The sequence below is a fragment of the Suricata suricatta genome, chromosome 2 (genome assembly GCF_006229205.1).
Source record: "Suricata suricatta isolate VVHF042 chromosome 2, meerkat_22Aug2017_6uvM2_HiC, whole genome shotgun sequence".
Classification (NCBI taxonomy): Eukaryota; Metazoa; Chordata; class Mammalia; order Carnivora; family Herpestidae; genus Suricata; species Suricata suricatta.
Window position 1 is genome coordinate 64,912,100 of NC_043701.1, and position 23,375 is coordinate 64,935,474.

Sequence of the window (23,375 nt, forward strand, 5' to 3'; positions counted from 1 at the left end):
AATAAAACAAGTCCTAAGAATAGAAGCTCCCACCTACCTGCTTTTCGCTGGCATTATCTGTGTCCCTGCTGCATACTGGCCACAGGGGATGAATAAAACAGCACCCCTGGTCTTTAAGGAGCTCCGGGTTAACGTAAGCGAGGTCTGTCAAGGGCTAAACGTTAATGCAGTTGTGCCTGCCCCCCAACAGGAAAGCTGTATCTCTACAATATTGTGAATGTATTTTAACCATACTTAGTATGTTGGGAAAAAAACACATAAATGGATAATGGAGAACTGCAAATAAAAGTGAAAATCAATTACACATGTTTTAGAAATACTCTGCATGCTTCTGGGATTAGATAAACACTACAGGTGCGTTAAGTAATGTGACTGATTTCCTAACGAATACCAGCGCTTGCGTGTAATTTGCGTGTCCTCGTGTTTGATGTGGTTGAGGGGGTGCCTCTGTTCAGTTTCTTCTCACAAAAGCCTCTGCTCACTGGGCCTGAAGTCAGGACAGAGTCGCTCCAGTGAACTCTTACACTATACACTGCAAACTTCTAACCATGTATCTGTCACTTTGAGCTTTCTTTTTCACTTTGCTTTCACTTTTTTTTTCTTTTTACATGTTAAACCAAAATACAAGAAATGAGCAAAAATTTAAATTATTTGAAAATTTACCCCCCAGAAATAATAAGAGTAAGTCTCTCTGGTCTTTTTCTATGCACATCTCTACTTCTTTTAAAGTAAAGTGGATTATATAGTACACATACCTTTAATTTATATTCCATAAATATTTTATTTTATTTAACCTTATATTATATTAATAACCTACCATTTTTCGCTATCACCAATAACCTGTGAGAAAAATTCTCATAGCCATATTTTTCCATATGTCTATGCAATGTTTTGGTATGAGTTTTTAGAGGTGAAAAGGTCAGAGCAAATAATTTTTTAAGGCCATCCATGCTCTACAAAGGTTGCCAGTATGTAAATTGCTAAATGTAAAATAATGCTTGGCATCTTCATAAGAATATTGTCTAAAAACATTTAGCCAATTTGACATTGAATATACTTTATTTTATATTTTAAATTTGTATTTCTCTGATCACTTGTAAGGTTAAACCATACCCAGGCACTTAATAGATATTTGTTTGTTGAATAACAATAATTCTTACTTGAACAGGCTGCCATTGTTAAAATATTTTTCAAATTAATTAAAAGTTTTCTTTCCGAGTCTGAGTGTAACATATTCTTTATAGTATTTTCAGAAGAAGAAAAAAACCCAATCTCCATTCATTAAACAAAAAATTCTAGTTGGATCAGTTGAACAAATTTAATATGTATGCTTCTATATTTACTCTCTACTCAGTTATAAAATTTAAGCTTGTACCATAAAGCAAACTTTTAGGGGTGCTCTGGTGGCTCTTCAGGCATCTGACCTTGGCTCAGGTCATGAACTAACAATAGACTGCTCCAGCTTCTGTCTGTCTGTCTGTCTCTCTCTCTCTCTCTCTCTGCCCCTCCCCCACTCACACTGTCTCTGTTTCTCTCTCCCAAAAATAAAATAAACATTAAAAAAACAAAAACAAAGCCCCCAAATACCACTTTAAAAAACCCTATGTTTAAACACAATTTGGGAAGACTTTTTAGAGACAAAATAGTTTTATTGTGTAAAGAAAAGTACCCTTTCTTGTGCTCCTTTGTTATCTATGGTCTGGGAGACAACTGGTGGCAACTAATGCGTCCATCTTGTACTCTGCTCTGAAGAATGGTGTGTTACCTAACTCACAGCAGCCATTTATCAGATGTTTACTGAATATTTGGATTGATGTTTAGTTAGATAAGTGAAACTGATGAACTATTATAGGAAACATTGGTAGTTTTCCTCTTCATCTCATACTTTGCTTCAGGAACGACTCCTCTTCTTTCCCTGTGACCTGCAGAAGTGTGTTACTCTTGATACCTTGACAGCAATACATGGTAGTCATTGGGGGTATGGGTTCTGGAGTACTTGCTTTTTAATCGTGAATTTGTCATTTACTAGTTATGGGGCTCTGGCAGATTACCTGAGGGTTCTGTGTATCTCAGCGTCTGTATCTACGAAATGGGAAAAATACTAGTACCTTCCTTATAAGTGTGTTGTGTAAATGAAATGATCTGATATATATAACGTGCTTAGAACAGTGTCTTCATAGAGTAAATATTTAGTAATCATTAGAATTTTCCTATGGCCACTGGGTCATTTGAGCCCAGCCTAGACAATCCTAAATTCCATCTGCAGTGGCTGTGATTTTTCCAGGAGAGGGGCATGACCCTACCAGAACCATTCAGAATCCTTCTAAGTATTTGACACTGGGAAAAATAAATTCTATTTTTCCTGAGATTGCAGGGCCTGAAGAGTGTATGTCTAGGCTGATTTGTGGTTCTCTTAACATTCATGTTCATGTCCTTTGATGAAACAGCAGATATTTCTGTTGTATTCACTTAGGAGTTGAATGTCTGGGTCATGAAGTATGTGTATGTTTGGTTGTTGTTAATATTATTAGTTTCCTTAATTGGACATGTCAATCCTAATGACATTTTTATGATTTAGAAACCTCACATTGATACAACTTCTCTGGGAAAGCTGATCATGTGGCTCCCCATACTCATTCCCTATATTTAGCCACATAGCTTATTTTCACAGCAGCACTGTTATTAAAGTGGACTACAAGAGACGTAGAAGAGCAACATTCAAACCAGGAGTGGATTTCTATGCTGATAAGTACTCTTCCCCTCTCAGAAATTGGCAGCACCTGTTTAAATCACCTTACATTCACTTCCACGTCAAGTAGTTTTCATTAAACTTCCCGCTTGTCAAATATATTTAATAAGCATTCAAAACCTGTCTATTGATGGCCACTTTCACTAAGAGAAATGAAGAAGAGGGGTCTAAAAATACTGTTTTCTCTGCATTAATGTGCAGGGGAGAAAAAGTAGTCAGGAAGAAATATATCCAGGGTTTTGATTTTATTTCATATTAGATTTACTTTATTCTATTTTACCTACTTTGGAACTCAGGCACCAACAACATTAATCATACTCCTCAGTTCATGGCACACTTTCATTATAAGTCCATGTAAGTCCACTCTCTGGTTTTATTTATTCCCTTTTATCCATATTTCTCACTCCTGTTCTCTTCCCCCTACACAAACAAACCCTCTAATTTATGTGGTTTCATGTAGGAATATATATTTATAAATATACAGGTTTCCTTCATTATCTGCATTATCTGAAAGTAGGGTATTCCTATGAAACCTTTCTCTTTTTTTAAGTTTATTTATTTATTTTGAGAGAGAGAGAGAGTGTGTGTGTGGGAGGGGCAGAGAGAGAGAGAAAGAAAAGAGAATCCCGAGCAGGACCCACGCTTTCAGCAAAGAGCATGATGTGGGGCTTGAACTCATGAACCCTGTGATCATGGCCTGAGCCAAAACCAAGAGTCAGATGCATAACTGACTGAGCCACCCAAATGCTCCAGTATAAAACCTTTCTTAAGCAGAAATGGCATAAAGCAAAGAAGCAGTTACCATTTATTTATATGGGAAAATTTTTGAGTGTTGTTGGAACTCCAAAATAATCTCTTAGGTTTCCTAATATCTTAGGACACATCTTGCTAATGGATGCATAAAATAAATAGAGGTAAAACACATATGCTCTTAGACACAATTGAAACCTATGGTCGCTTGATGCTAAGATGCTGAGCGTAGTTCCCAGGGAAGGTGTCATTCCTACTGCTTAGGGCGCCTGCTGTCTCTGTAGTAGCTTGCTGCAAAATTTTTTTTGGATGTCTTTCAATTAGTGAAAATAGGTACTAATGTAGGTCTTCCGTAAAAGTGAAGTGGCCTGATGTGCACGGATACCTATATAAGAATGTAAGAATTTTGTAGTTTTGTGGTTTTTGTGTGTGTGTATTTGAATTTCCCTAAATGATACTGTGCTATGTATCTTGCTTTTTTTCTTCTGACAATATTTCTAAAGTTGACACTCTAAGTCACCTCTTCCTATCTCCAAATCCTTAATCACAGAGGGCCCTAGGGTTCAGTTCTTGGTCCATTTTTCTTCTCAGCCTACAGCTACTCCCTTGGTGATCTCACCGAGATCATGGCTTTATATATCACCTACAGTAATGAGCAACTATATATATATATATAAAATATATACACATACACATTCATTCTTGCTACATGTGTGTGTATATATATAATACACACACATACACACATACACGCCTGTTACGTGTGTCTGTATATACATACACATATATAAATGTTCACTAGTATATACATATATAAACATATAATATATATATGAGTGTGTTTATACTGTATACAAACTTGTACATGTGTTTATAGAGTATATATATGTATATAAGGGTATATATAGAAGTAATATATGTACACAGAATATATGTGTATATGATATATATTCAAATACATATATAATATATACCTCTAACACAGACCTCCCTTTCAAATTTTAGACTCACATATTAAGAATTTTTTAACTTATTTTGAGAGAGACTGAATGAGGAAGAGAGGAGCAGAGAGAGAGGGAGACATAGAATCTGAAGCAGGCTCCAGGCTCTGAACTGTCAGTGCAAAATCCAACGTGGAGCTCAAACTCATAAACTACAAAATCATGACATGAGCTGAAAACAAGAGTCCAAAACTTAACCGCCTAAGCCACACAGGTGTCCCTAGATTCATATAATTGAAAATCCTTGCTCTAAGAAATAACTCCTTGCTCCACCTTGAGACTTCCCCATGTCACTTAAGGACAATTTCATGTTTACTGTTGCTTAGACCAAAAGTCTTGGAGTCATCTGTTATATATTAAAGTATATTCTTCCCTTGCCCTCCAAATTCACATATTGAAGTCTCAATCCCTAGAATCTCCTTATTTGGATATAGGGTTGTTCCAGATGTAATTAGTTAAGATGAAATTATGAAGATATGCCCTAATCCAATATGAACAATGTCCTTGATAAAAGGGGGACATTTGGACACAGACACCTGCATATAAGTGAGTGCCAATGTTAACATCAAGGTAGCCACTGCAAGTGAAGAGGAGAGACCTGGACCATATCCTTCCCTCACATTAAAAGCAGCAATCTCAGAAGGAACCAACCCTGTGGACACCTTGGTCTTGGAATTTTAGCCTCCAGAAGTGTAGGACAACACATTTCTGGTGTTTAAGCCCCTAGTTTGTGGTGCTCTGTTTCAGCAGACCCAGCAAACTAGAGTGTTACCTTGGCCTCCTCTCTCTCATGCCCCACATGCACTCTGTCAGGAAGTCCAGTGATTCTTATTTCATAACTACCTAGGATCTGACCACTCCTCACTCCCTCCACAGCTGCCACCCAGCCCAGGTCACCATCTTTCCTTGCCTGCATTATTGTGACAACCTCTACTTTCACTTCTGGCTCCGCAAGTCTACACTCATCCAGCATTTAGCGTAATCCTTTTCAAACCCAATCAATGTCCTTCCTCTTCTCAAATACCTGGTGAGGCATCCTAGTCATTCAATAAAACAAACATCTTGAAAGGAATTTTATGACCCTGTGTAATCTGTCTTCTCCTCAAACGGCCCTTCTGGCATTAATTCCTACTACTCTCCCACTTACCAACTCTGTTCCAGTCACACCAGTTTCCTTGCTGTTCTTTCAACACATGAGCTCTTGCCTTGGGGTGTTTGGTACAGGCCACTGGCCACTTTCCTTGCCTGGAATACTACTCCTACAGATATCTGTAAGGCTAACTTTCCTCACATGCCCCCATGATGAATGAGTAGATAAAAAGGTATCAGCTAAACTGCTCTAAAGATATCTACATTAATTCTCTGTTAATTTCAGTACTCTCCAAGCGTTCTTGTTTCTTTGAAAATCTCAAAATAGAAAATATGGATTGGATGAACAATTTTAATGGAGAGGACAAAGCTTTCCTAGTTTTACATGAGAAAGTCTCTATTAGGAGGGCGGTGATTGCTGGTTATGCTTTTCCCTTTATTCTCTGCTCTGTTTGTAAGTCCAAGGATTCTCCTGTTGATGTTATCTTTGGGTGGCCACTTCTACTGATTTATGCATCCCCAACTATGTGTTGCGTTGGGTTATGGCACTGTGTAGAAGTCAAGCATGGAACAACTACAGTTATGCTGGGAAGGAAGGCTAGGGTTGTGGCCAATCTCAAATGCCAAGAAACTGACAACTCTGAACATGGAGTGAGAGAAGTAGCAGATGAACGTCAAGATTCAGATTTATATTTTCATATAAGAGAGTTAAACAAGAGAGTAAGAGAGCTTGGAATAGAAGATTCTGCCTCTGTGCCTCCCCTGTTCTTCATTTCCAGCCTCAGTTGTTTTATTATACTCACCTTGTGCCCTTTGCCCAAGTCAATGTCCTTCCTCTTTTTAAATACCTGGGGAGGCATCCTATGCACTCAATAAAAGAAAAACCTTGGAAGGAACTTTAAGACCCAATGTAACCTGTCTTCTCCCCCAACTGCCATTCTGGCATTAATTTCTTCTGCTCTCCCACTTACCAAGTCTGTTCCAGTCACACCAGTTTACTTGTTGTTCTTTCAACACATGAGTTCTTGCCTTGGGGTCTTTGGCACTGGCCATTTTGTCATTGTGTTATTATGATGACCTCTTCATTGGCTCTCTGCTTTCACTTCCACCTCCTACAAGTCTACTCTCAAGCCAGCATCTAGAGTGATCCTCATATTGTCCCTTTCTCCCATTCACCAGGTTAGCTTGTACATATCCTTTGAGGCTTTGTCCAATCACATCCTTCTTTCTCTGGGAAGCTCTCACTGACCCCTCCTTTCCCTCCAACTGAAGCTAGATTATGATCCTTCCTGTGTGTTCTTTTATCATTGTATTTTCATGAAGCATTCTCTATATTCAGTGGTCTGCTTATCTGTCTGTTGTCCTCCCCATCATGGGCTCTTTGATGGCCTGGATGGTGCCTTATTTATCTGCATATTTGTATCCTTAGTACATAGTACAGTAAGTACCTTGTATGTAGTAGGAGTAGGACTTTGATCAACATTTAATGAATGAATAAGTGAATGAATGAATGATTGAATGAATGAAATGGCAGCCAGTTTCAAGGTGTGGCCAGCCCGGTGCTTCAGGTGGAAGCTCAAGAAGTCTGTTAAGGAGGTGAGAAGTTGGCAACTTTCCAGAGCAAAGTCAGGTAGCTTTTTCTTGGTAAGGGTGGAGTTTAGATTTAGCTTTAGATTTAGGGGAAGAAAAGAGCCTAGGAAAATATGAAATACTACAGTGAAAGTATTTTCTCATCAATTACTTTTTAGTTACTATACCCAAGTCAACAAAAATGGAAAGGGACAGCATCCCAGAAATGTTCAAATGACTCAGTGCAATAATCGTGGTTTCTTGAACTGTTAAGTCTCTCTGGGATCCACGAATCTTAAAGGTAGAATGTGCAAACTGCAAATGGGAAGATTCCAAGGTCATTTCAGTTCTCTCTACGCTACATAAATTCCAGCCTCCCCTTCCAGAGAGGCAAAGATCATGGAAGGTTTTACTTGCTCACCTCTGGGGATTGTGGTAGAGGTGGGATACAGACGTAGAGGCATGTCCGGGAGTGAATGTACTGGCCCAACGGAAGGGGGGCTGCATAAGCAAGTCAAGAGTGGAAAGGGATTTCTCTTTCTTTCTCTCTCTCATACAGCAGAGGGCAGTTGGATGGTGAAAGGAGCCCCAGGCTGGCATTGGGAGATCTGAGACCTAGTCTGTGCTGTGTCACTACCCTCCTTGTGCAACCCTGGACAGTTACTTAGCGTTTCTGCCTCAGTTCCTTTATCTGTAGAATGGCTAGTTTGGGCTAGATGATCTCTGAGATCCTTTTCAGCTTTAGAATGTTGTGCATCTGTGTAGAAGTCTGGTCCTCGGCACAGAGCTAAGAGTGGAGGGACAGATTTGCTAGGTTACCAAGAAGGGGTGATTGGAACAATAAGAGTTGTGTGATCAGCTAAACCAGTTGTGAATAAGCAGACTATTTACCAAAATGAATTGTCAACAGTTAAATTCAAAATTATGATTCATTTGCATTTGTTTGATTCCCTTTCCCCTTATTCTGTATTTCAGTGGATGGTAATAATAATTGGTATCATTTGTTGTGTACCAACTTGGTGCTAGATGTTGAGGTAAGTGTTTTACATTTATTATCTGATTTAATCTTTATACATAACTGCCTGAGGTACCCATTATTCCCATTTTAGTGATGTGGAAACTGAAAAATCATGTGCTGGTAAACATTTAACAAGTGGCAGGAAGCAGAGAAAGCCTGATTTGCAATGGTTGCTGATTTCCATGGTGTAAATACTCTTACCATGACCTATTTCAAGTTACCAATGAGAAGTCATTGAAGAAGGAGTTGGGAAGAGAGGGGAAGGTGGTACACCGTTATATAATATTTTCACTGTATAGATACGATAAACATAAATATCCTCAAGCGCAAAGGAAATAGTAACATATAATAAAATAATTAGGAATTGAGGAGTTTGAGTATTCACTACATTTGTTAATATAACATTTAATTTTAAGTTTATATGACTTAATTTTTAACATGGCTGTGTTGAATAACGGGCTTGCAGAGTTCCTAAAAATTTGACAATTTGTGCTTGCAAGCTGGTATAAACTGGCCCCACACACCACTGAAAGTGGTGCTAAGACAAAGTAACTTGCCTAAGGTCACACAAAAAATGTCTGGACCAAGATGATAACCTTGATCCAACTAATTCTGAGTACCAGGCTCTATACAATAAGACTATCATTTGTAAAGCTGTGAAGTGCTATATACTGCACATAGTAAAAAAAACAAATAAGTTTAAAAAGTTGCATCTTTTTTCTATTTGAAAAAAATATGTGGTTGTGTCATTAATAAGGAGTTCTAGTGAAAAAGCAGTCATGAATCAGAAAAATCACAGTGCAATTTCTGCTTTTCTGGGTCAGATCTCATGCCTCAGTTTTCCTGTTAAAGGAATGGTTTTTGACCTTTCTGAATTATACTTCAAACTGTGTTAAAAAATATAATTCATGAAAAATCACTTTATATTTCTTGTAGATAGGACTCATCTACATTTAAATGGTTGCTATGAGTTTGAACATAACTTTATGCTAGCCATATTGAAAATAAAAAAATAAAGAAATATAACAAACATCTACTGTTAACATCCATAGCTTAATGCAATCTCTTTGTAGGCAAAACGTATAAGGATGTTTTTTTGTTACATTCAGCAGTAACAAATGAAACATCTGGCAGCAATTTTTAGATCTTGAAGAATCGGATGACAAAATGATGAGTCTTAGGGGACTAAGATCATATTTTGCACTCCCAAAAAAATGTTTGGAAAAAACTTTAGTGCTTTTTGAAAAACCATCCTTCTTTCAATTTCTTCTCTACTCCCTAACTTAGGACGTGACTTACATACAGAATTTCATAAACTCTTCACAAAGCTCTACTCAGGTCTTCCCTCCTACCCCTCCCTGCCGCCGGTGAAGCCTGTGGTTACAACTGTAGTCATAAAACCACCATCCAGCTCAATCTAGACAAATCATGTAGCTCTGTGGATCACTGTGTTGCAGTAAGAAGGTATGACAGTGTGATTCTCTCAGTTAAAAACTCCACTACAGTACAGGAGAAGCTATGAGCGATTTGGCCATTGAGTGAGGCAAAGAACAAGATGGTGTACTCGAAACAAGAACGATGAAGTTTAAGAAGGGTCAAGCCTACGTCTGCAGATCACAGCTCTGAGTCACTGTGCAGTGAGTGCGCGGAGTTGGGACACATGCTTGCCTAAGCCTAACGGAGGCTTCACTAATCTTGTATTCTAATTCCCCCCTCACATTGTAAAATGAAACTGTCTTTTTTATGTTTGGCTATCCAATGTTTTTAGATAAATACAGCAATCTGTAACAAATGACCATATTGATTATTGTCATCCCCCTGCCTTTAGAACTATTAATTCTAATTTACATTCTGCAACAATTTATTCAACAACTACTTGGTCTACTGATGGACAGTTGTGGAATCATACTCAGTGCCAAGCACCTATGTGGGACGGTGAAGGGCATGATATGCTGTCTATGTTCCTGGGCAGGAATATTAAACATGTGTACAAGTAATTATTATACAAGGGAGAAGATATGAAATTCAAGCTGAGGGCTGTGGTGTTTGGTACTCTGACATCCAAGAGGAAGAAACAGTTCTACCTGAAGTGATCAGGGAGGGCTACCTAGGAGAAGCATGTTAGCAGACACAGAGGAGGGGGTAGCCATGAAGAATACATAGACTGGAAAGTAGAGGGTAATAATGAGGCCTCTCTTCCTGTCACCACAGAGGACACAATATTTGAAAGCCTGTCAAGCCCTTTTAGCACAGACCCTGGGAACCATTGCTATTTTAGAAGCTTGTGGCACATTTGAATGCAATAAAACAAAGTGTTCCATGTTTTGGGGGTAAATCTTTGTCTTCCTCTCCAACAATTCATTCTACTTGCTAAGCCAGGCTTCTCTGAGGTCACTAGGAGGTCACGAAGGATATATGGATATGACTAAAATCATTACATTACCCATTAGTCACTGGGTACAGTGTTGTTCAAATGAGAGAAACAGCTGGAAATGGTACAGGAACAAACTTGGGCAATGTCTACCTAAGAAGGATATTTCTTGCCATCATAGAGGGTCTGGCCCTACATACATGTCCTTTCTGTGTTGCTGAGTTTAACTGATATTTAGAGACAACGTTGTAAAGAAGTGGAAAGTGGAAGATTAGTAATATGTTATTCTCCCTGAGATAAGTTTCTTCCTTCTTTTTACCACCTTGCCGCAGCAAAGCGGGATGTGAGTTAGTTGCTGGTGCTCAGTGCTTCGGTCTTCATTTTGAATGGCTCATGACAACTCATTTCCTCCACAGACAGCTCTGTCTTTTCCTGCTTATGGGTTCAGACCCACCCAGAGGCAGCTGGAGAGAATTTCCTATGATCACCAAAACTTCTCTGCCCCCATCAGCAGCAGTAGCTGTCTGCTGGGACTTGAGATCACAATGGCATTGGTGCAGCCAACTCCCCCAATTTCTTAACCAATGGGAGTTGGACAGCAAAGAGTAGGCTGGCAGGGCTCCAGCTGGTATCAAAACTGAAGCCCAAATCGCTTCACAACTAAATGAAGAGAGACTAGATCCCAAGTTTCATAAGAATATTAAACACAAGACACATAGGTATGAGTCATGGCAAAGCTTGGTGTTTTAACATGGTAAAACATTTTGTTGTTGTTTTTTCCCGTAGAGAGGGGTTGTTAATTTCAGGCTTATATTCCCATTATTTCAGTGAAGAGAAAGGACAAGTAATAGTTGGTTGGCCTAAAAGATTCTGGGAAGAATATTTGAGTCATAAAGTATTAACCAAGCATCTTTTTGGACATTCTAAAGTAAACTGTGTAGAGAACTAAGCATTTCATGCCAGTACAAGACTAAAAAGCTCTTCTTAGAGGTTTTCCCCACCCCTTTTCTGGACACAGTCCTATTGGTTGATAGCACCAAGCATTTGGCTGTATTGCAAGGAATCACTCAACTGTGGCTGATTACTGCTATAATTTTTTTCCCTTGTTCAGAAAATCTTGTCATAAATATGTTTCCAAGACAGCAAGAGAGAAAAGGTTTGAGTTTTTTTTTAAATATTTTTTTTAATCTTGTGTTTTAGGGGAAGCCATTATTGGAAATAATAGTGCTAGGGAAACATACCAGAGTCTGAGATAAAGGGGAGAAATTTAAGTGTTGTATAAAAACAACTATTCCCATCCTTGGAATTGTGGGTCATATGGGGAGAGGTGGCCTGTAGCCTTGGCTCTGCCATAGATGGTGTGACTCAAGCCCATTCATTCATTCATTCATTCAGCGCTTAGGGAGCACTCACTCTATCTGACGCTGTCCTGCACTGGGAACACTGAGGACGTGAAGTATAGATAAAGAACCTGTTCTCAAATCACACTACTTCTCTGAATATTATTTCCTTATGTTTGCAATGTGAGGGATGCACCAGAATGATCTCTCAAGGTCCTGTGTCTCTAGGTCATGCATCTGTACTTCTCTGTGGGGCCACAATGCATCCAGAAGAACACTAATAGGAAAATTGGTATCCAGTATCACATGCCAGACATTGTGCTAACTGACCACTTTTACATATACATTACCCCATTTTGTTTTCCCAAGTATCTCCTAAAACAGGCATCATTAATAATTATAATTAATTATTATATTATTATTAATTATCACTAATTATCATATTCACATTAGTTAGAATTATTAATAATATACCCATATGATAATGCCCACTTTACAGATGGGCAGCCAAAGTGTCAGAAAGGTTGAGTTGCCTTTTGTTACAACTGAGAAGGAAGCAGCGCCAGACTCCAACCCAGCTCTGCTTCCAAGCCCAGCATTCCTCCCTTCTCTGATCTCCAGATTTTTGATGTTCATTCATCTCCCCTGGACTTTTCTCTGGGAATACTTATGGAAACTTATTCAAGAATCCATGACAGTACAATGCAAAATACCTCACTCTTGCCTTCTGAGTCTTGCATTAGCTTTCCCTCCCTCCTCACCTTTTCCTATTCATCCCAGGGGTGATCTTGCCACTTCATCCAAGTCCAGTGCTTCCCCTGCTTTGCTTTCACTGGTGCTTTACCTTTGACTTGGAATTGTTTTTGGTTTTGTCTGTAGCCAAATTCTGTACTCTTTCCCAGACTTTGTCTCACTCCTAAATTTAATTCATTCAGCCTCAAGTAGTTGTTCAATACAGTAAGAAGTTTAAAAAAAAGAGTATAAGATCATCTCCTTGGGGGAATTAAGGCATGCAAGTTATAGGAGAGAATTATGGCTAAAATAAAGAGTTTTAGACATATAAAAGAAAGAGAAAGAAAGTAGCTGGAGTCACTGGAACTTAAGAAATAGCTAAGGCTTAAATAGATGAAAAGAGAAAGGCAAGGGGAGGTATAAGGTCAGACAAAGAGCAGAGAGGTCCACTGAGTCCTGGAGAGGTAAGATGTCTTGCTTGCTAGAGGTGGAGCAGCTAGGTCTAAAGAACTATGGCATCTGGGGTGTGACAGTTGAAATGGATGTTACTGTTGAAGAATGTTCATCAGAAGGAACATTTGATTAAGAGTCTGAATATCTGTGTTCTTGTTCTGTCCATTTGTAATCTGGGGAAAACTGATCAAGGAACCTAAGACTCTGTTTCCGTATCTCCTGGAGGCTGCCTCAGTCTCTAGGAGAAGTCCAAGCTCCTTAGAACAGCCTACCTCGTCTCCTGCTGTTCCCACCTCTAGCCATTTTATAATATGTCATCACGTTTGAGGAGCCACTTACGAGCTGTGTCTTTCATGACATGCTACAATCACATTCACTCTGAGAACTCTAACAGTGCTGAAAATGCTTCCTCACAAAGCTACACAAGTTAAATAATATAATTCAAGCTATGCAAGTTAAATAATACTCATTCACATGTGTTTAAAAATGGAATGTTTCCCCTCCTAATTTAGTTATTTAACTTTAAGAAACTGAAATTCCTTAATTAAGTATTTTGGATTGGAACTTTAAGGGCTTGAGGGTTTCTGTCTTAACAATGTGAGGCAACAATAAAATCTTAAAGCTTTCTTTATCTTAAAGCTTAGTTATGCCTGGTTCAGGCACTTAGTGGTGTCAGACAGGGTGGATAATCTCAAAGATGCTTATATGGATAAAAATGTGGCCAGGCAGGGTGGCTGGGTGGCTCAGGTGGTTTAGTGCCTGACTCTTGTTTTCAGCTCAGGTTATGACCTCAGGGTTTGTGAGTTAAAGTCCCATGTTGGCTCTGTGCTGACAGTGCAGAGCCTACTTGGAATTCTCTCTCTCTGCCCCTCTCCTCCTTGTGCCCACATGCACTCTCTCTCTCTCTCTCTCTCTCTCTCTCTCTCTCAAAATAAATAAATAAAAACTTAAAAAAATACAGGAAAATGAAAAATAATGTTGGCAAAGACGTAGAGAAGTGGTAACACTCATAGATTGCTAGTTGGAATGTAAAATGATACAATCACTATTAAAAAACACTTTGGTGGTTCCTTAAAATGGTTAAACATAGAATTACCATATGGTCCAGCAATTCTACTCTTATACACACACCCAAAAGAATTGAAAATTCGTACTCAAACAGATAGATGCACATGTGTGTTCATAGTAGTACTGTTCAAAATATCCAAAAGATGGAAACAGCCCTGTATATTCATTCAATAGAATATTATTCAGCCATAAAAATGAATAAGGTACTGATACATGCTACACCATGGATGAACCTCAAAAATATTATGCTAAGTGAAAGAAAACAGACACAAAAGGTCATATGTTATATAATTCCACTTCTGTGAAATATTTAGAATAGGTAAATCCATAGAGACAGACACAGATTAGTGATTGCTGGGGGCTGGGAGAAAGGGAGTATAAGAAGTAACTGCTTCTTATTTCTATCAGTAATTTGATAGAAATGTTTTGGAACCAGATAGAGGTTGTAGTTTCATAAGTGCATGAATGGTTAAGGGTAATTGATTATTTTTATGTTATGTGAATTTTGCCCCAATAAAACAATTAAATGATAAGTTAGCTAGATCTATTGTGATGATCCTTGCATAATATATACATATAAGAAGTTAAATAGTAAAGAAATCAAGACTAGATTCTTTCCCTCTTATGTCTGTCATATTCTACGGTTCCAATTTTAAAATACAGTAGCAACATCATGACATACCTTGGTTCTGACTTCTTTCGGGTTTTATTAGCTGTCATGCTCATGAGTTCTACCATCATTTTCATCTACTTTGTACAATTCAGATTTCAGTCCAAGGCTCCAGGAATGTTGCAAACATCTGCACTGGAATTATGCACCTGACCATCAATGACATGCCAACTCTGACAGACAACTGTAGAAAAGTAGGTAGTTGCAAAGCACATTTTCTTCTCAGTCCCAATTGACGCCCACATTTTCTAGTGGCCTGAATTATTGAAAAATATGAATGGGATTTTCATTTTAGCTGTTTTTAGGGTAAGAAAACCATCTAAGTATTTTACACACACATACAAACAGTTGAACATTTGAATCCTTACATGCTCTAACACACTTTGTTTCACAATTAGGATATTTTTGCTTCAGAGATACTATAGCCTAAGCATAAATGTTGACTTATATGCTACATGTCAGACTTCTAGATGTAGTGACTTTTTCAGGATTCCATTTTCTCATATTTTCCCATGCCTTTGTAACATGATTTAATTCTGACTCCTCTGCAGTACTCAAATGTGAGTGTACTAAAATATATTGAATAAAATTCCCATTGTCTTTGAAATTAGGAAAATGTAATGGTTAATATGTCTGCTTCTGAAAGTATGGAAAAAAAATAACCTCATTACTTTGCTAAGCTTGCTCTATACACTGCAGTTAATTTTATCATCTTTTTTTTCTTGTAAAGGCTTTAGTTGAAAGGTGCTCTCGTATTACATCAGTAGTTTGCATCGGCACACCACATATCCCTGATTGTGTTTTTAAAGCTCTTTCTATGTGTAACTTCAGAAAGATCTGATTTGAAGGTCTGTGATATTAAAAATGGGGTTCAACATTAATGTTTACTTTTATTCTTGTGGCATTACAAATATAATACTTGTCTTCTGTTTTTTTTAAAACACGAAATAAAAGGATTACTGATGTATGTTTCAAATTTATAGACAAGAATTATCCAAATATCAGGCACATTTACATGGCAGACTGCGAGAGATTAACAGATGCTAGCCTTAAGTCACTTTCACCTTTGAAGCAACCAACTGTGTTGAATTTGGCAAATTGTGTAAGGTAATGAGTCATTCAGTTATATGTTTAAGAAATACTGATTATCTAGAATGTGCAAGACCCTGTCCTCAAGGTGCTCATTGGTTAGTAGAGTAAACACGAAAGGCAGGAGTTCAAGTGGAGGGAAGTGCAGAGTTCTGTGGTAACACAAAGAAGGGGAACCCACCCCAGGTGGTTATATGGAAGGGCAGGGAGATAGATTGTCAGGCAAAGCTCAGGATAATTGGAATCATGGACTCTTATGGGATTCAATTCCCATATGTGTGGATTCCTTAACATATGGACAGAAGAAGACAAGTTCTTAATGAAACACTTTTTTTCAGCTGGGCATTGGGTTTCTACCTTGGTATTCTCAGGTAGGCAAGGGTCAAATCCTTGCTGAAATCTCTTCCCTAGTAGATCTCAACCTTTTGTCTGTGTACATTTTTTATACTCTTGTAGGGCCACAGGCTGGCAAAATAGTATTTGACTATGAAGTTGGCTAATATTTGGGCGAACACAGGACTACTCAGAGTAATAAGCTAAACTACTAAAATCTTGACCATGATCCCTATTAAAATTGGTAGGCACCATAGGTGAGGGAGAGACCCATTTAAAATGGGAAAAATGTGCATTAGGAAACCCAGGCATCCAGTGAACATCCCAGCAAAGAACTGAGGCCTCCTGCCAACAGCCACATGAGTGAGCTTGAACAGACCTTCTACCCTTAGTCAAGCTTTCAGATGACTAAAGTCCCAGCTGGAATCTTGACTGCAAGCTCATGAAAGACCCCAGGCTAGAACCATCCAGCTAATCCAATTCCAAATTCCCAAGACCCAGAAACTGGGAGAGAATAAATGTTTAAGGCATAAAGTTTGGGTTTATTTGGTACACAGTGATATAGAACGAACACACACACACACACACACACACACACACACACACACACACTATCCTATCTGTATTAATATGTGAAATAAAATTGAGTTTCATCCTCATACTTCACTCAGGCTTCTGCCGGTCAACTATTTTTAAAATAAATGGAGCTTTTCTACTTCTAGCAGTAGGTAACAAAACATTTCAAAGGACTCTGCCACAATTTAGATCCTTGATGAAACATGCTTTGAATACACTGCTGAGAGTAAGAGAAAGATCCAATATCCAATATCCCAATTCTGCACCATCCTGTCAACGAACGCTCTCTGGGATGAATAGTAAATAGCAGACACAAAAGGGTATTGCTGCCCTAGGCATAAATGTTTATGTCAATACCACCACTGAGAGAACAGCTCTGAGCAGGACTCAGCGTAGGGAAGCAGAACCTGAGACTTCCACCTGGACAGAAATGGTCTTCAAGGCAGACAAAATGGTCTTAGGTAGGTAGCACCCAGCCTCCTGCGAGAAGTTAGCTCAAAGCTTCTCTGGAGGAAAGTATTTCCTATTTAGGCTTCCAGGACTCCTATAGATTAAGAATAAAATATAGGTGCTCACAATTAAAGATTGTTAGATGTACAAAGATGTGAGTCACCAGAAAAAGCAAAATAAATTTGACTTTCAAATAATTCAGATTATTGGGGTTATCAGATATATGATATAAGAAATGTATAAAGTGTTTGAAGAAATTGATGAAATCAGAAACATGATCAGGGGACAATATATAGCAAAAATAACTAGATTTATTTAAGAAAATAAAACTTTTGGGAATAAAAGATATAGTATGGTTATTGAAATCAAAAAACTCAATGAATTGCCAATCAGCAGGTTAGAATTCATTGAGGAGAGAAGTACAGAGATGGAAGATATTCAGGGTTTCACAGATTTTAAAAAATTCATCTATGAGAGATAAGCCTAAAAGAGTAACTTTGAGAGTCAGAGAATATACATTTTCCTCAACCACACATCATTTCTTTTTAAAATGAACTATGCATAAAGTTTTAAAGCAAGTTTTGACAATTTTCAAATTAATGGTATCAACATATTATATTTTCTCACTACAATTCTATTAAATTAGAAATCAGTAATGAAAAGATAAATAAAAAATGTATATATGATTTAAAAATAAAAATTCCAGGGTATCAGAATCACCTGAGGAGCTGAAAAAAATTACATATGCCCAAGCCCTACCGTAGAGCTACTAAATCTGAATATTTAGGAATGGAACCCAGCTTATGTATTTTTGAAAAAGACAACATAGGTGTTTTTGATGCACAGCCAGGTTTGGGACTAACTATATTAACCAATTAACTTGTGCCATTATATGAATAATCCTTTTCTGTTAAGTTTTTGCCTCCTGGATTGTAATATAAAATTATATATACCTATACACAAACATATACTCATACCTAAACATATATATGTACACACATACATATATGAGTTGAGATAGATGGGTGTGTATATGTATATCTATTTTCAGACTGTTGTGTTCCATTCATTTATCTATCTCCTATCTAATCTTGCACAGTATTTTATCTGTCAAATTGGGAAAATAACAGTATATACTCAGGATTGTTGTAAGGATCAAATATGATAACTCATGTAATATGCTTAAAATAGTGTCTGGCATATAATAAGCATTCAATAAATGTTATCTGTTATTATTGCTTTCTAATATGTTAATGGTTTAGTGGAATTAGACTCTCCTTATTAATTTGATTTAATATATGGATTGTTTTCCTATTTTATTTATTTACTTTTTTTTAATTTTTAACTTTTTTTTTTAAATTTATATTTGAGAGACAGAGAGAGAGAGTCAAGCAGGAGAGGATCAGAGAGAGAAGGAGATACAGAATCTGAAGCAGGCTCCAGGCTCTGAGCTAGCGGTCAGCACAGAGCCTGATGCGGGGCTTGAACCCACAAACTGTGAGATCATGACCTGAGCCGAAGCCGGATGCTCAACCAACTGAGCCACCCAGGTGCCCCTGTTTTCCTATTTTAAAAGCTTTATATATCTGTGGTTATTGCTGTTTTAATTTATTTTTATATCTTTCTCAAGAATCCTCTTTATTTAAATATTGAATCCTCGTTCTCTATTTTCAATCTCATTTAATTTTAATTCTTTATCCTTCCACACTTCAAAGGAACTTTTCAAATATGCCTTCTACTTATTACTTTTATATTCTAAAAGGGCCAGTTTTAGTTTTGATGACTTAAATTAGATTATTGAATTTTTAGTTTTTTTATCATCTATTTTTTTTCTTATTTGTTAATTTGAGTATAGTTGACATACAATCTTACATTAGTTTCAGGTATACAACTTAATGATTTGACATGTTTATACATTATGCTATGTTCGCTATCTGTAGGTAGCTATCATTTGTCTCAATGTATCACTATTACAATATCATTAACTGTATCCCTTATGCTGTACCTTTCATTCCTATGACTGATTCATTCTATAACTGGAAGCCTGTATCTCCTACAACACATTACCTGTTTTGCTCATCCTCCTACCCCCTCTCCCTCTGACAACCATCAGTTTATTCTCTGTTTTTATAGGTCTGGTTCAGCTTTTTGTCTGTTTATTCATTTTTTTAAAGATTTCACTATGAACTGAATCATATGGTTTTTTAATTTCTTGGTCTCACTGGTTTCACTTAGCATAATACATTCTAGGTGCATCCATGTTGTCTCAAATGGCATGGTCACATGCTTTCTATGGGTGCATAATATTCCACTTGTATATATATTATATATATTGTGTGTCTGTGTATATATACATATATGTTGCTTGTATCTTGGCTATTATAAATAATGCTGCAATAAACATGAGGTAGATAGATTTTTTTGAATTAGTGTTTTCATTTTCTTTGGGTAAATATCCAATAGTGGAATTGATGGGTCTTATGGTAGTTCTAGTTTTAATTTTTTGAGGAACTTCCATACTGTTTTCCACAGTAGTTGCACCAATTTACATTCCCACCAACAGTGCACAACAGTTCCATTTTCTCTACAGCCTCACCAATACTTATTATTTCTTGTCTTTTTGATACTAGACATTGACTGGTGTGCAGTGATATCTCATTGTGGTTTTGATTTGCATTTCCCTCATGGTTAGTGATTTTGAGCATCTTTTCATGTGTCTGTTGGCCAACAGTATGTCTTCTTTGGAAAAGTGTCTATTCAGTTTTTCTGCCCATTTTTTAAATCAGACTGTTTGGGTTTTTTGGTGTTGACTTGTATCAGTTCTTTATATATTTTGGATATTAACCCTTTATCAGAAATATCATTTGCAAATATCTTCTCCCATTCAGTAAATTTGCTTTTTTTGTTTTGATCATTACTTTTGCTGTGCAAAAGCTTTTCATTTCGATGGAGTCCCCCAATAGTTTATTTTTGCTTTTGTTACACTTGGCTTAGAAGAGGTTTGTAGAAAAATATCGCTGTTTGCCATCTGTTCTTATCTCAGGTGGCCACCTTTTCATCTCAGAATGCATCTTAGGATATCTTAATTTTTGTTACAGTCAGGTCACCCCTTATTAATTCCAACTGCTTCTTTACACTGTTTAATATGTTCTAATGTTTTTGTATTTTCTTTTTCAAATCATTTTCAGGGATATGCTTTCTTAAAGTCTTACAAATCCCATGCTGTATTTGTTTTCTTGTCTGTTAGTAAAAATATCTCTCAATGAATACTCCAGCCCTGACGTTTGCCAACAGATAATTTTAAAAAATGTTTATTTATTTTTGAGAGAGAGAGACAGAGACAGAGTGAGAGCAGGGAAGGGACAGAGAGAAGCAGGTTCCAGGCTCTGAGCTGTCAGCACAGAGTCTGATGTGGGGCTCGAACCCACGGACTGTGAGATCATGACCTGAGCCGAAGTCGGACGCTTAACTGACTGAGTCACCCATGCGCCCCTTAAGCCTACTTTTATTTTGAGAAAATAAAAGTTCTTGCTTCAATACCATTTGTTTTCCTTAGAAGTCTTGATATAAAGAAATGGCTACCAGCACTGTGATTAAAAGCTAAAATTAATTCTTCATGATGCTTTCTTTCAGCTGCCCTAATTTTAACTACTTGAGTTTGAGAAATTGTGAACATTTGACTGACCTAGCAATTGGATACATTGTAAACATCTTTTCCTTGGTATCAGTAGATCTCTCTGGAACAAACATCTCTAACGAGGTAAAGAAAATTTTCAAAATAGTTCCGTGACTTTTATTATTTTCAGTAATATAACAATGGAGAGAATATCAATTATTTTTATTTCCTACATTATCATATTATAAAAGGCAAGTTTAGGAATACTGTTTCTGGAATAGTGACAGATGAAGTTATTTGTAAACTAAGGGTTTTGTTTCTCTGCTTACAAAATGGAAAATTCCATGTTTTGAGCAAAGTCCTGACAAATTGGAGTGTTACACGACAGACCTGAAATCTGTTTCATTTTAGAGGTGAGGAAATGTGGACATAATGCATTCCAGTTGGCTTATATATGTTTTTCTTGTGGACTAAACATTCTGTAAAACTACATGCGTGCCTTGAGACCTCACTCTTTAGTTCAAAACTGACATCTAGAAATGGCCTCATCAAATCTACCAAAGAATACATTTTAAGGAACTCATTTCCTGCGAGAGGCTGATGCTACTCCTCAGAGTTGAAACTCAGTTCATACTCATCCTATCACTGCAGCACTGCCCTGCTTACTAATCAAAAGGAAGATAAATGCAAAGGCCGTTAATGGGCTGTAGTTAGATAAGAAATGCATTGACTTTTCTTAAAAATCAGTGCATTGGGAGGGATGTAGGAAGAGAACAGAGCTGAAGATCTCTACCCCTTCTGCTTGCTAAATCCCTCTTCAGCCCTCAAGCTCATCAAATATCACCCATGAGGCCTTCTATGAAACACCTACCATATAGGCAAGTACAGGAACTACTTCTCTCTCTGGATCTCCTGCCCCAGTACATCCTTTAACCTGACTCGTTTCTCTCCATTTTTTACTGGACTACTGATACTGTCTTGTGTCCATTCTTCCCCAACATTTAGTGGACTCTGTTCATTGGTCTCCTTTCTTTATCTAAGAGTGAATTTAGACTCAGCCTCAATCCTGCTAGATGGTCTCCTCTCCCCTTCCTTGGTAATGTCGTCTGTGTGTGGTATGGGAATGGGGTGGGGGCATTTACATGTAGTCAACACATTTTGGTGGTGGCAAGTCTGATTTTCACAGTGTTGTCTTCTGTCCGAGCTGGAATCCACTGGGATATCTGTAGGCTCATTTGGTTTTTGATTTTCTGTTTAGTTAGATCCCTGATGTGTCTTCCTTGTCCCAGCTCCAAAGTCCCTTTAAGTCCGCAGGCTCCCTTGTCATGTGTGCCTTCCTCTGGACCCCTCTGGGTCATGCTGGGGCACGGGGACTCTGTGAGGCTGTCTTAGGTCCATAGTCCTAGACATCCCCTGCAGACATTCTCCTGTTCTCACATCTGGGTGTATTTGTCCACAGACCCATGCCTCACCCTTCTGTCACTCTGCAGCAGGCCAGCTGACTCATATCTACCAGCTTCCAGTTGGGTTTGGTGCTTCTCAGGCATTTGTGAGCAACTGGAGGGTATGAAAATGGAAGAGACCAGAGTTCCCCCTTTCTTTGCATCATCATCAGCAGCTGCATCTCCTTTATGATCTTCTCCCTCCAGTCAGATCTCCTGTGGTCCCAGCTTCCTTGGGTGACCTTGGCCTGTGGGGTCCAATAACACTGTTTCTTCTCACTGGCCTTCCAGCGTAGGGGGACTAGTGGCTTCCTGCTGCCGCTCACATCTCTAGATTGTGTCATTATCCCATTTCAATTCTCAGTCTCTTTACCTCATATGTTCCCTACCACAATTAAATCTCCTTAGTTTTAAATACAGTTTCTGTTTTCTTCTTTAGATCATAGCTGACTCAACAAGCAGCCTGGGAAAACTCGGATGCCTTATTGCTTTTCACAACCTTTCCGGGGAAAAGGGGGATGGGCTCCCATTTACTTAGAGCTTCAAACCTATCAGGAGGTTCCAACCTTCTGTCCAACTGAATAGGGTCCAGGGAGGTCTAGAACAGGGCCCTGAGTGGAGGATCCCCCAGCATCGCATTCTTTGCTTCCCCCTAGTTGCCCTCCCTCTGCTCTCTCCCCTCCTCCTCCCCTTTCCTCTCCCTTCCTCTGATCTCTTCCTTCTAATTTTTTCCCTTCTGTTCCTCTCCCTTGTTCTCTTTTTAGCTCTTCTTCTTTTCTCTTGACACAGACGATCTAATTTCAGGGTGGGAAAAATGCACCAACGGATTACATGGTTTGAAAAATATTATGTCTCAAGTCTTTCATGGTTTAAAAATTTAAAGTTAAAGGTCTGGGATATATATTTTTTCCTCCTGTATTCTCTTGTGAACCTTCCCCTGACACATATAAGTAGAATGCCCAGCTGCTGTTAGAAGGGCCATGAAGTAACAAGAGGTGGAGGATCAAAGCACATTACAAAACACATCACAGGATCACTCCACCGCAGCACTCCTTGCAA

General features: G+C 38.1%; 1 protein-coding gene across 1 annotated transcript in view; it reads left to right on the forward strand.

Moving 5' to 3' along the window:
- The window catches only part of FBXL13 (F-box and leucine rich repeat protein 13), a 181,052-nt gene that overhangs the window by 105,119 nt on the left and 52,558 nt on the right, over nt 1–23,375 (forward strand). The window contains 4 exon segments of the mRNA XM_029918797.1: nt 14,895–15,004; nt 15,541–15,658; nt 15,755–15,917; nt 20,892–21,018. Of these exon segments, the coding sequence (XP_029774657.1) occupies nt 14,895–15,004; nt 15,541–15,658; nt 15,755–15,917; nt 20,892–21,018 (518 nt within the window).